At 40.5% G+C, this 14,661-nt stretch overlaps 1 protein-coding gene across 8 annotated transcripts in view; it reads left to right on the plus strand.

The window, feature by feature from the left end:
- Window positions 1-14,661, plus strand: part of MPHOSPH9 (M-phase phosphoprotein 9) — a 154,431-nt gene that overhangs the window by 106,782 nt on the left and 32,988 nt on the right. For all 8 annotated transcript variants that reach the window (XM_033954541.1, XM_033954540.1, XM_033954544.1 and 5 more), the window contains 3 exons: window positions 3,037-3,138; window positions 4,861-5,034; window positions 7,474-7,628. In XM_033954541.1, coding sequence (XP_033810432.1) covers window positions 3,037-3,138; window positions 4,861-5,034; window positions 7,474-7,628 — 431 coding nt within the window. The remainder of the gene's footprint in view (window positions 1-3,036; window positions 3,139-4,860; window positions 5,035-7,473; window positions 7,629-14,661) is intronic.

Consider the following 14,661-nt stretch of genomic DNA (forward strand, 5'->3'; position numbering starts at 1 on the left):
TAACAGCAGAAGCACAAATGTGAAGCTGTTAAGAAAACGGAAGATCAAATTATGTATAGAAAATCCCAAACAATTCTACAGTAACTGGGAAAGAACCTCAGTACAGTGAAAACACTACCAACTTAAACTGAGACAGATACATTCTGGAGAAAGTTATATGAGAACCCTGTATAGCATAATTGAGATGCAGAATGGCTACCCTGTGTGTAGGAGAATTTGGAACAGGTAAACATTACTCCTATGAAATGCCCTCAAGTAACAACAAAAGAACTGGGAAAACAGATTTTTAAAAAAGCCTCAAATAGGAAGCGTCAAGGTCCAGATGAAGTGATCAATTATTGGCTCAAACAGTTAACATCCTTTCACCAAGACATGGCAAAATGTAAAAATTAGTTGATCAAAGACAGATTTGACACCACATTGGGCAGAACACTACTTCTTCCAAAGCGAGATCCAAGTAACATTCCTAAAAATTATAGACTAATAACTTGTTTACCTTCCGTATAAAAACTGTTCCTTGCAATAGAATAAGACTTCCTTGGAAGATGATTTGGGGTCTTTTCTGCAATCGAAGGGCATAGCCCTGACCCACCACTTGAAGGACCCAGTAATCTTAAATGGCATCCTTAAGAGAAAACTCTTTGAGGACGTCTTAGATTCTTATACCACTGTTCATTTTATCTGGCATGTAATTCAGAAAAGACTTTATACTTGATCTTCATAGAGCATAAAATTCCTTGGTCACAATGCTGTACTAAAGATGTCACATTGGGAGGATCAGAAATGACCAAAGAAGAAAATAATAAATTATGACTAGAAGAAAGGAAGGCACAAAAACTACACCTACAGTATACACATTAAATATACGTATAAAAAAGTCACACAGAGGAACTCTAAGAGAATCTTCTCTACTCTGTGGAGAACAAAGAACCGATGATCCCATGCGCCAGCAGTGGGCAAGAAGACACTTGCGCATGTGTGGTACATGCGGTTCGAGATTTTTATTTTTTTTTTTCACTTTAAAAGTGACAGTACACTTTTGCACTGTCCATACTGGGCTCCTTGGATGACATCACCTACATGTTTCAAGTTTTATTAAAATTTGATAAAATCGCTAACCTAGATTTCTAAGCGAATTACAATAAAAAATTTAAAGGTATTAAAAAAATACAACACAAATAACAAAACTTAAACTTGGACATTTTGACTAACGGGAAATATAAGGTTACAGGGCATGAAATACAATTATAAAAGAAAAGAAGACTATTTAAGGGAAGGACAAAAAGGGCAGGGGAATCATCCTGTGTTTCCTTTCTAGTTAATAAACGGAGTCTGGAAATGAAGGACCTCATAATGTAAATGCTTCTTTAAACAAATGATTGATTTTTTTTTTCAGTTCTCAGATTGGTGGATAGGCAAGTCCAATATTGCGGTGCGACAACAGAAAAAATACTAATTATCCTTAATGAAGGAATGGTTAGTAATCCAAGCTCAGATGTTCTAAGTGTTCGGGATAGTTCATAAGGAATGAGAAGTTTATCAGTGAATTGGGGGACCTTTGTTGTTAATGCTGCCTGCTTGTCCTCAGTTAAAGAGGGTATGTTTTCCACTTGGTTGGTTTCTGCTGAATGGACTTCGATAAAGGTTCCACATTGAGGGAATACAGGGAAGCTAGGTCTGGTGGAATCCTGATCCCCAAATAGGTAAAATGATCTGACACCCACTTCTAGGGAAAATGTCCCCGCCAGTATTGCGGAAAGTTTGGGGCTAAAGGTAACACCATAGATTTTTACTTATTAATCCCATCCCTGAAAAAAAGGCTAAACTCATCAACTAGTTCCAAGGCTCTGCTGAGGGACCTTTGGGGATTTGGAATTCAGCAGTATGAATGGAAAATCAGCTTTCCTCTACAGGATATCTTGTTGCAAAAATAACATAGTATTAAAGGTCATGCCAACCAAAGGTGTCTCTTTATTTCTCCCTTAGAATGACATTTTTTAAAATTTAGTTTTGCATATATTTCATTGAGAAAAAGGAAATCATTGAATATACATACAGTGTGTAATCCATGATATTGACAGCGAGGCTCAACATTAATTTGTTCTTTTTTCTTTCTTGCTATCAAGTTCAGTCTGCTGCCATCCCAACATTTATTCATTGCCCTGTTTCAGAGAGAGCTATCAGACAAGACCAGATTTTAAGATTTCGGTGCCCACTGGTGTAGGATCAAAGAAACAGGAAGGGAGAAGAGGGGCGGGGCATTTGTCCTACGCCATCAAATGCCCGTAGGACAAATGCACCACGACAACTGCACGCACTGACAAATGCGCCACACAATTGCGAGCCAGACAAATGCGCACACACGCACTGAATGGTGAGGGCATTTGCGCCTCAACAACTGCATGCACCGACAAATGCGCCCCGACAATTGCATGCACTGAATGGTGACACATCAAATGTGGCCCAATGTGGATACTATTTTGTCTTTTTGAGGGTTACAAAATAACTCTCTACACTGTACTCTACAAAGTAACCCACTACACTGAAAATATGCACGTCCTATCTAGTGTTAGGGTAAGGTTTACATAATGATTATGGGAACCCTGTCTGGAAGGTCCTGATTTGCTCAGACTCTTCAGGTCCCGTCCTTTGGGAGGGGCCTAAGGTGCCTGAGCCAATCGGGGCGTTGGGTCCGTCATGTCGTCGTCCAGGGAAGATTCTTATGTATACAGGAATAAATCTCTTCTTTCAGTCGTTCAGGGAAGATTTGTATGTATATGGGAATAAATCCTGCAATTGTCCTGTGCGCATTTGTCAGTGTACCGGTTGGGGCAAAGTGCCGTGACCCAAAAGCTAGCAGCAGTAGACTCTCTTATTTGGCCCCTTCAAAATGTGACTTTATAGCCAGTTTCCTATGTCTGTCTTATTTATGCCTTTCCATTTGTATGTTATATATTTCAGCTGCTAAATTCTTATGACAGTCTCAAATGAAACAAACCTTTTTTTTTTTTTTTTTTTTTTGCTTTTCCTTTATAGAATGGTATCAAAACTTGAAATTCAGGTCAAACAAGTGGAACATGAAAATATAACAAAACTACGACAGATTGCTGAAAGTCATTTATGGACATCAAGTTCAAAGTAAGCTTATGGAATTTTGTTACTGATGATATCTAGTTGTAAAGGAAAAGAGAGATATAATAGACATCTCTGAGCCTGTACCAGGGTACAAATTGACTTGAAGGAACGGTGCTATATGTTAGAGGGCTTGAATCAAATAGACTAAAATTTCTGCACTACACCTTGGAATCCTTACATATATAAATTCCATGTGTAAAGGAGAAAAGGTTATTGATAGGTGTAGCCACACGAATAGGTAAGAAAAAATACTTACACTAGCCAACTTCAAAGGAGCCACATAAGATCACAAAAACTGAAGAAGCACATTAAATATTCAAAAATATATAAGACGGTTCTTATCACTAATGCCAAACCGTGCTCAGAACTGGTGTAATTTTCAGACCAAACATCAGGGCAAGCCCAGTTGTTAAATGCTGTGGCTTCACACTTTGATCATTGCACAGGTTTTTACTAATGGCAAGGCTCAAAAAATACAAAAGAGCTTATTTTGTGCTTATAAGAATTTGCAGTAAGGGCTCTGGGTCCTGATGCGTTTCACGACAGCTGTTTTGGAAGACCTTTAAGGCTTCATTCAAAAAGTGTGGTCTGTCTCTCCCATTCGCTTACAGTCTGCAGTTTGAATGTTGTAAGAACCAAAGTGTTCTGAATTCTCGATAGGAACTGGTCCCTGAGCGAGAAGATCCACTCGGACCGGCGTCTGATGCCTTTGTCCCTCTGGAGTCAGACTAGATCCACATAAGTGAAGCCAATCAGGTGCCAATAGGACTACCAAGCTGGGATGGATTGCAATCCTGTGAATAATTCGACTGAGTCTAACGCATCCAACCCCTTGCTTTCAGATTTTCTGTGTAGTATGTGGACGAAATGGATTTGATTCCTAGGCCTGGTTTCTATCCATGCTGATTTGGGATAAGGGCAGAGCTGTGGAATCCGAGTTGGAAGCGATTTTGGGTGGGGTTGGAGTCAATAAAAATGTACCGACTCAGCTTCAAGATAAAAACGTACATTATAATATATAGTAAATTTATCATTTTATACTTAGATATTTATTTTGTCCTGGATCTAAAGTACTGGTAAATATAATTTATATTCAAACAATTTTTATTGATGGTATTTAAGATACAGCCAGAAATAACGCAATACCATTCTCCCTTGATCAATATACAAGAGTACAATAAAAGAAGAATACTGAATCAACCATCATCATTTTACAATACAAAGTATAGTTCAATCCCCTACCCACCAGGATAAAAATATAAGTGTTATGTACCAGGATAAATCCAGGACAAAAGATTTTAAAGCCTAATATCAATAGGAGTCTGAGTTGGAGTCAAAGGTTTGGTATACCGACTCCACAGCCCTGGATAAGGATGCTGAAAATGGAATCCTTGTTACTGTGCAATGATGATACTTGTTTGCCAAATTTAGGGCCTACAATTTCAGGTTTTCAGAAAGATCCTTGGTGCATAGCCCTCTCTCAAAAAGATTGTCTCTAAAATGACTGGGCTAGATGAGTTTGAAAAGAAGATTATAAAATAAGGAAAATCCCTGGGTAATGGTTCATGAACACTCATATCACCATAGTCCCATAGAAAACCAATCCCTATTGTGCTTGGAAACCCAGAGGGGCAGAAGAAAACTGATGCGCTAAGAATCCTTTACAATTTGATGTTACTTATTTTCTTTACTTCTAACGTGAATGCCATTTTGGTTTAAAAACAGAACTGTCCACCATCCTGAAGTTTTGCAGTCTCCTAGCAAATTAAGAACTGCTGATGTTGCAAGGCGGAAGTGGTTAATTCCAGGCACAGACTGTTCAATTTTTACAGGCCAACCATTAGAAAGCCAAATTAATGTAAAGGATAATCGATTTGAGGATGCCCATGTACTAAATAGGTAATAATATAAACTGTGTTTTTGTGGAAATTACTCAAACATGTTATAGTAAATGATTTTTTATTAAACTAATGTATATGTAATACATTTGTGACTAGCTTTTGTAAACAGTGATGCCTTCGTTAAGTCCTTTTCAAAATAAGCTATGGTTGATTTTTTTGCTTCAGTGTGTTACAGGCTGCATTAACAGGGTAGGGGTGTTTAAAAGTGCAGAGGAAAATTATAGAGCAGTCACTTCTTGTAGTAATACACAATCCATTAGAAAAATGAAGATAGATGATGCCAGTTCTGGGTATATTTGTGGCTTGATAATTGTTACTACTACTGTGCTCTTCTCAGGGAAAGAAGGGACACAACTTATTAACCCAGTCTTAATCGATAATAAGCCACTTAATCAAACTAACAACACAAAAATTTTGGGAGTACTAATAGATAATAAACTCATGTTTTGTTCACACATCAGTGCATTGGTCAAAAATTGTTTCTACAAGTTGAGGATGATTCGATCACTTGTCCCCCTCCTTGATAAATTCTCCCTTAATACACTAGTTCATTCCCTAGTAATATCAAAACTAGATTATTGTAATTCTTTATTAAAAGGGGCATATCTAAAAGACATAAGGCGTCTTCAACTTATACAAAACACAGCAATAAAGATAATTTCAGGTTCAAAAAAATTTGACCATGTCACACTTTTGCTGCAAAAAGCTCACTGGTTGCAATAACATATAGGATTACATATAAAATAGCTCTTCTAGTCTTCAAGACAATACAGACCAACACACCGGCATTTATAGATAGGCTTCTGATTCCACATAGTTCATCAAGAGTTCTTAGATCATCTTCACAATTTACCCTTAACGTTCCCTCCTTGAAAATTATCGGAACACGCCGTGCTTCTATTTTTTCTGTAACAGCTCCAATGACTTGGAATTCTCTTCCTTTATACATAAGACTCAAACAAGATTTGCAGAAATTTAAGAGTAGCTTAAAGTGCCTTCTTCTTAAAGAAGCCTTTAACTGAAAAAATAAAGTTCATTCAAGAGGTAATACTTTATGATTTCTACCATCTCCAAAACAAGATTTCTAATAGCTCTCTCATTCGACCCCCCACTTCTGCCACTAATCCTCTTCTTCCTACCCTCCTAATGTACTTCCCTTTTATGTACTTTTTCTTCAAAAATTGTATTTCCTCCCCTCTTTCCTATTGTTTCCCGTGGTTTTATAAGCAATTACCCTTGTAGGTCTGATTAATATATTATGTATAAGTGATTTCTTTAAAATCATATTTTTATCTTTTGTACAACGCTTTGTAATTTGGAAAAGCGTTCAATCAAATAATATGAATAAACTTGAAACTTGAACTTGAAACTTACAAAAATTTTTTAGACAGGACCTTAGCATTCCAAGCAGGATTAAGGAATTCATGTTTGACTCTTCTTGTTTCTCCATTTCTTCCTTACTATCAGTTTCGAAAAGATCTTAAAACCCACTTATTTAAACAATATAATATACATTATTGATTTTTATTTTATCATGTAGTTATAATGTACTTTTAGGGCTCCTTTTACAAAGGTGCGCTAGTGTTTTTAGCGTGCGCGCTAACCCCGCACTACACGGAAAATATTAAGGCCAGTTCTATGGAGGCATTAGCGTCTAGCGCACGCAGCATTGTAGCGCGCACTAAGCATGCGCTAAAACCGCTAGTACACCTTCATAAAAGGAGCCCTTAATCTTTTTATCTATACTTATTTTAGTTTATATTGTGTTTTCCTTATTCATTAGTTTTAATGCTTGTATTAGTTACTTAGAATTTTATTATGTATGATGTTAATATTATATTGTATGCTGAGTACCTATTGTGTAAACCGCTATGAACTGCTGGTTAGGCAGTTTATAAAAATAAATTATTATTATTATTTATTGATTAATTTGCATAGAAAATTATTTTCTCCTAGTTTTAGAGGTAGATTTTCCCCTGTGCCTAGAGATGAATGTACTTAAGCATGCAAGTGTATAATATTTTGATAATAAGCATTAACTACCTGTATCAGAAAAACTCAGTACTATGTGACTGCCTTTATGAGAATATCATATATGTACAAATTCAAATATGGAACCATTGAGCAAGGGTGTTAATGAAATATTGCTCTTTGGTGTATAATATCTTGACATTTAGTCCCAATATTCCTGTTCCTTTCTTTAAAAAATATATTACTTATCATGGATAAAAATCCCCTTAAAAGCATGGTTTTCACAACTGAATAAATATGCGAGAAGCTGGTAAAGGAGAGAACTTGTTTGCTTGAAGCCACTAATTGGCAAGAAAGCCTTCAATATGCCTGCATTCAATTGTAGATTATAATGCGTTTTCTTTTAATAATTTTTTAACAAACAAAAAATTGCTTTGATTATGCAGTTTTGCAAATTCTATTTAAGGTACCATTCGCCTCCAGAAAAAGAGCTGTCATGTGAAAGCTTTCCTAGGAAGGAGATGCCAGACGTGCCAATCATGAAGGCTTTAAAAGAACTGGAGGAGAAAAAAATATTTAAAAGCTGGGGTACACAAACAGAAAAAGAAGATGCATCGAACAGTAAATACATTTGACTTTATCTTTTGTTAGACAAATTCACAGGAGTTAATATAGTAATTGCTTGTGTTAGAATAAAAAGACAAAATCTCCACAAGTCTAAATATTCAATAAATAAATATATAAAAAATGAAAAACACACACTATTTTTTTTTTTCCACTCTGCTTTTGTTCCCCCCCCGAGTCTGAGCTAGAGAGCTGCACGGGAACGGGGATGACGGGAATCCCGCGGGACCCGCGGGCATCCCGCAGGTTCCCCCTTCGGGTCACGGGGATCCCGTGGGGACGCCCCTAGGGTCGCGGGGATCCCGTGGGGACGCCCCCTAGGGTCGCGGGGATCCCATGGGGACGCCTCCGAGGGTCGCGGGGCTCCTGCGGGGCTGGATGTACTCAGTCGCGCGGCTCTTCTTCTCCCTACCTTCTCTGCTTGCAGCACAGAGCCGAACGGAAGTCTTCCCGACGTCAGCGCTGACGTCGGGAAGACTTCCGTTCGGCTCTGTGCTGCAGGCAGGGCAGGTAAGGAGAAGGAGAGTAGCCTCGCAGTTCGAGTGGCTACCAAGGGAGGGGGGCGGTCCGCCCCGCCCCGCCCCGGTTGCAGCACAGCCAGCCAGGTCCCCTTACTTTTGTGGCACTTCCCCGACCGACCGATAACAGCCCGGGTCCGACAATCCTCCCTGCCCTGTAGCCGCGAATCTAAATTACCTTCTTACAGCAGCTGTAAGAAGGTAATTTAGATTTGCGGTTAAGGGCAGGGAGGTTTGTCAGACCGGGGCTGTTGTCGGTTGGTCGGGGAAGTGCCACAAAAGTAAGGGGACCTGGCCGGCTGTGCTGCATTCGGGGCGGTAGAGAAGGAGGGGGGGAGAAGGACGCTGAAAGGCCATGGTGAAGACAGGAGGAGGGGGGAAGGACTCTGAAAGCACTTGAAGACAGAGGAGGGAGAAGGACGCTGAAAGCACATGGGGGAATACAAAGGGGTGGAGAAGGACGCTGAAAGGCCATGGGAAGGGCGGGGGGGGGGAAGGACTCTGAAAGCACTTGTGGAAGACAGAGGGGGGAGAAGGATGCTGAAAGCACATGGGGAAGACAAAGGGGTGGAGAAGGACGCTGAAAGGACATGGGGAAGATGGGGGGGAGGACACTGAAAGGAAATGAGGAAGAGAGAGTAGGGAGAAGACGCTGGCAGGGAAGAAGACAGATGCCAGACTATGGGGGGAGTGGAGAGAAGAAGATGGGTGCCAGACCAATTTGGAAGGGGGAAGAAAGGGAGAGGCACAGTAACAGAGCAAATGGAAGATGCAGAAGGAAGAGAGACAGTGGATGGAAGGAATTGAATGAGAACATGAGGAAAGCAGAAACCAGGCAACAAAGGTAGGAAAAGAATTCTATTTCTTTTTTTTTTTTTTTTTGCTTCAGGATAAAGTAGTATATTAGTTGTGTTGATAAAAATTTATAAACATTAGAGGCTCTGGTAGAAACCCGTTTACAAAGTATGTATTCTTCCCAATTAATATTTTTAAATTAATAAAGTCTTTTTGCTTATTTGTAAATGGGTTTCTACCAGAGCCTTTAATTCAGTAGCATAATTAAATGAAATAACTATTTCTGAAGTTTATAGGGACGGGCGGGGACGGAGGGGATTCGTCGCGGGGACGGGTGGGGACGGAGGGATTCCTCACGGGGACGGGTGTGGACGGGTGGGATTCCTCGCGGGGACGGGTGGGACTTTGGCGGGGATGGGTGGGGACGGGTGGGATTTCTGTCCCCGCGCAACTCTCTAGTGCAGAGCTCTACTGGTCAGTTACCGCAGCGGTAGCCGCTAGCACAGCTTTGTTAAAGGGGGGGGAGCGGGGAGGGTAAGTAAAGCTTGTGTGAATAAACAGTTTTTTCACCATTTATGTAAATGTGTTGAGAAAGTAGAATATCCTGGGCTAATACAAGTAGGGTTGCAATTTTTCACCACATTTGCTTTTGTTAATTATTATAAGATATAGAGTAATGTCTATATTAGTTCTGGGAAAGAACTAATGAAAACATTGCTTTTGTATTCAGTTAACTTCAGAAATGTACATCATTTGCTTTAGATCTGAAGAAAAATTATCAATTTTAATCTGGTATTAACTGAAATGAACATAGAATAGGGAAGTGCCACTTCTACCAGCAGAAATGACATTTAGGTTCTGGAGCTGTTATTCTGCCCATGAAGTTTCAATTTTGTCCAGCATGGCCATCTGCACACTGGTAGCATGGAAGAAATATACTGTAGAAAAATATGCTTTTTGTCTAACACAGAAATAGAGAAACATGATGGCAGATAAAGGCCAAGTGGCCCATCCAATCTGCCCATCCGCAGTAACCATTATTTCTTCCTCTCTTTAAGAGATCCCATGTGCCTATTAGAGAATGACACGGGGAAAAAAATTTGTCCCCATCACCGCCCCATCCCTGCGACCACCTCCCTACGACCACAGCCCCGTCCTCGTGACTACTGTCCCCGCCCCGTCCCCACAACCACTGTCCCCGCCCCATTCCCGTGACTACTGTCCCCGTAGCATCCATACAAGCCTCAGTACTGCAATATTTAGCTTATTCCTTCCTTATAAATCAAAGTTCTGGCTGCTGAACTAGAGAAAGAGATGTTCAGCTGGCAGGCTTTTGTGTATTAATTTTTATCAATGCAACCGGAAACAGGAAGTTGCATCAGAGGAGAAGATTCAACAACTCGAGCAGCCAAACGCTGGGAGAAAAAGAATTTAAATCAGCACCTAAGGTGAGGTGGAGGGAGGGAGATGGCAGAATGCGACGATCGGGTAGGGAATGCTTGGCTGCGCAATCCGTGATTGCTTCACTGCGGAGACAAGACCATTCACCACTCCACGGGGTGGTGAATGGCCTTGTCCCTGTCCCCGCAACGACCACTATTTTTTCTCTCCCCGTTTTGGCAGGTTACCCGCAGCTAGCCGCGGGTAACAACCACCGTGTCATTCTCTAGTGCCTATCCCACACTTTCTTGAATTCACACAGTCTCTTCAGAGAGACTCTTCCATGCATCTACCACCCTTTCTGTAAAAAAATATTTCTTTAGATAACTCTTGAGCCTATCGCCTTTTAACCCATCACCTCTGGCAACTAAAATTCAATATGAAGAAGTGCAGAGTGATGCATTTAGGGGGTAGAAATCCAAGGGAACCATATGTGCTGGGAGGTGAGAGGCTGTTAAGCACAAATGGAGAAAGGAACCTTGGGATGATTGTGTCTGAGGCTCTAAAGGCATCTAAACCAGTGGTTCCCAACCCTGTCCTGGAGGAACACCAGGCCAATTGGGTTTTCAGGCTAGCCCTAATGAATATGCATGAAGCAAATTTGCATGCCTATCACTTCCATCATATGCAAATATTCATTAGGGCTAGTCTGAAAACCCGATTGGCCTGGTGTTCCTCCAGGACAGGGTTGGGAATCACTGATCTAAACAGTGTGATAAGGCGGTGGCTGTAGCTAGAAGGATGCTAGGCTGCATAGAAAGAGGAGTAACTAGCAGAAGAAGGGAGGTGTTGATGCCCCTGTATAGGTAATTGGTGAGGCCACACTTGGAGTATTGTGTTCAGTTTTGGAGTTTATATCTGGCGAAAGATCTAAAAAGACTTGAAGCGGTCTAGAGGAAGGCGATGAAAATGGTAAGGTATTTGAACCAAAAGAAGTATGAGAAGAGACTGGAAGACCTAAATATGAATACTCTGGAGGAGAGGAGAAACAGGGGAGATATGATACAGACGTTTAAATACTTGAAAGGTATTACTATAGAACCAAATCTTTTCCAGAGAAAAAAATGGTAAAACTAGAGGGCGTAATTTGAGGTTACAGGGAGGAAGACTTAGGAGTAATATTAGGAAATTCTTCACGGAGAGAGTGGTAGATGCCTGGAATGTGCTCCTGAGGGAAGTGGTGGAGAGGAAAAAGGCGATGGAATTAAAAAATGTGCGGGATAATAACAGAGAATCTCTATTTAGAAAATGAAGGATGTTAAAGAACTAAGGCCAGTATTGGACAGACCTGCACGGTCTGTGTCCCATATATGGCGATTCGGTGTTTGATGGGCTGGGGTGGGCATCAATGTGAACTCCACTAATATGGAACATGAGGATGTTACTGGCCAGATGTTATGGTAGATATCCTGCAAACAATGGGATGGTTGGATAGACTGGAGTGAGCATGGATGGCAACTTCAGCATTTGGAACCTAGGACAATACGAGACTTTACAGACTACGGCCCAGAAATATCAAAGAAAAAAAAGTTCATTTAATCATGTATTTTTTAATGGGTATAACTTTTATGGGCAGACTAGATGGACTGTTCATTTACTATGTTACTGTATGCCCTCTCATTCTAGAGCATCCTTTCAAATGAAAGAAATCAACTCATGCACATTTACACCATGTAGATATTTAAACATCTCTATCATATCTCCCCTCTCCCACCTTTCCTCCAAAGTGTACAGATTGAGATCTTTAAGTCTGTCCCCATACACCTTATAATGAAGACCATGCACCATTTTAGTAGCCTTCCTCTGGACTGATTCCATCATTTTTATATCTTTTTGAAGGCACAGTTTCCAGAATTGTACACAATATTCTAAATGAGGTCTCACCAGAGTCTTATACAGGGGCATCAATATTTCCATTTATTCTACTGGCCATACCATATGCACCCTAGCATCCTTCTAGCTTTTGCCTTCACCTTTTCAACCTGTTTGGCCACTTTAAGATCATCACATACAATCACACCCAAGTCCTGTTCTTCTGTCGTACACATATGTTCTTCACCTCCTAAATTGTACGTTTCCTTTAGGTTTTTGCAGCCTAAAGACCTTACATTCCTTAGCATTAAAATTTAGCTGCCAAATTTCAGATTATTCTTCCAGCTTCACTAGGTCTTTCTTCATGTTATTCACACCATCCGAGATGTCTACTCTATTGCAGATTTTGGTATCATCCGCAAAGAAGCAAATCTTACCCGACAGCCCTTCAGCGAATTCACTTATAAAAATGTTAAAAAGAACAGGCCCAAGAACAGAACCTTGGGGCACATCACTGGTAACATCTCTTTCCTCAGAGCAATCTCCATTAACCACTACCCTCTGTCGTCTTCCACTCAACCAGTTCTTGACCCAGTCCGTCACTTTGGGGCCCATCCCGAGAGCACTCAGTTTATTTATTAGATGTCTGTGTGGAACACTGTCAAAGCTTTGCTAAAATCTAGATACACCACATCTAGCGCACTCCCTCTACCCAATTCTCTGGTCACCCAGTCAAAGAAATTGATCAGATTTGTCTGACAAGACCTACCTCTAGTGAATCCATGTTGCCTCTGGTCCTGTAATCCACTGCTTTTGAAGTGGAATATTAAATATCTTCAGATTATTTTTTTTCTAGTGGGAATAGAAGATTAAATGAATTTCATAGAAGCAGTGTTTACAATTTATGCAAAAATGAAAAGGCCTTAATTTTAGTAGCAATTTTTATTTCGTCTTACTAGCTTTTCTGTTTTTATCTATTGTCTTCAAAATGTGCATTGAAAGGAAGAATATTTCTGTAGTGGATGGGCAATGGGGATTGCTTGAAATTATATGAACATAAATTGCCCAACTGGGTCAGACCAAGGGTTCATCTAGCCCAGTATCCTCTTTCCAACAGTGGCCAGCTCAAGTTATCAGAGAAAGGCCCGGCAGTGGCATGTCTCATGGTATGGGTGGCAGGCCTCTCGTGCTTTTGAGCCTGAGTGAAAAAGGTTTTCCTGGCATCTTGTATGGATGTGACCAGATTTTTGAAGGAGACGCTCAGAGTGCGGCCTCCATTTTGCCAGCCTTTTCCGATGTGGAAACTTAACATCATCTTTTATTGATCATGACAGGAAAAGCCATCCAAATGATCACAAGGAACTGGAAATGTTATGACAGACTTAACTACACATTCTGGTGGGCAAGTGTGTGTAATACATATAAATATGAATGCGGAATGCTTGGGTCTTAGCAATATATTTAATAAAGTATGGAGGCCATTGACTGCATTTGTTAACATACAATAATAGAGAGATATCTTTTATTTCTTAGATTTCCTTACACATCCAGGGTGGGGGGAGGGGAGGGGAAAGTATTTGGAAGAGTTTAAAAATATTTAAATATAATATTGTAATAAATAATATGATTTAATATATTAATAATTGGAAGGAGGGGGGAAATGGATGTTTTCTTTAATAATGTGTGTAATATGTGTATTTTATGCAATCTGTTAAAGTTATATTAATTATAATACACTGTCAAAGCTTGAAAATTAATAAAGAATTATAAAAAAAAAAAAAAAAAAACCATCGTCCTGAAGAGGCTTTGCAACCCTTTGTACAAGCCCATTCAAGAAGCATCCCTGCTGAATCTAAAGGTAAAGATAGTATTCCTGGTGGCAATTATCTTTGCACACAATTCAGAGACCCTTCTCGCTTTCTCATGCAGAGAACCATACCTCAGGATAACAGGGATGCTTTGTAGGAATTCCAGGATCCTCTCGAGGGGACGGCTACTGGTGGCGGGGCAGCGGTTTCCCGCCTTCTGATGAAGAGGCGTCCATGGTGTACCTTTTTCAGAGGGATGAGCTACCGGACCTGATTCAGCAGTCTCGTCGGTGCTGCGTTTTGAAGAAGTGCCACTGGAGATCCCACGTGTTGGGGACCCTTTTCTTTGGGGGATCTGTACTGCTTCCCGTTCTTTTCCTATGCATCAGGATATTCAGGATATTGTACTGGTGCAGTGGAATATGCCGGAGGCGCTGTTTCAATTAGCGCGCGCCATGGCTCATTTGTATCCCATCCCGGATAGGGCTACTTTAAAGTCGCCAGTGGTGGACGCAGTAGTCTCAGCAATTTCTAAGGGGCATACCGTGCCTGTTGAGGGTGGTTCTGCCTTACTGGACTCTGAGGAGCGTGTTGGAGACCATTCTTAAGCAGAATTTTGATGTCTCTGCCTTGGGGGTCTAGGTGGCTATTTTTGGG

This window comes from Geotrypetes seraphini, chromosome 8 (genome assembly GCF_902459505.1).
Source record: "Geotrypetes seraphini chromosome 8, aGeoSer1.1, whole genome shotgun sequence".
NCBI lineage: Eukaryota > Metazoa > Chordata > Amphibia > Gymnophiona > Dermophiidae > Geotrypetes > Geotrypetes seraphini.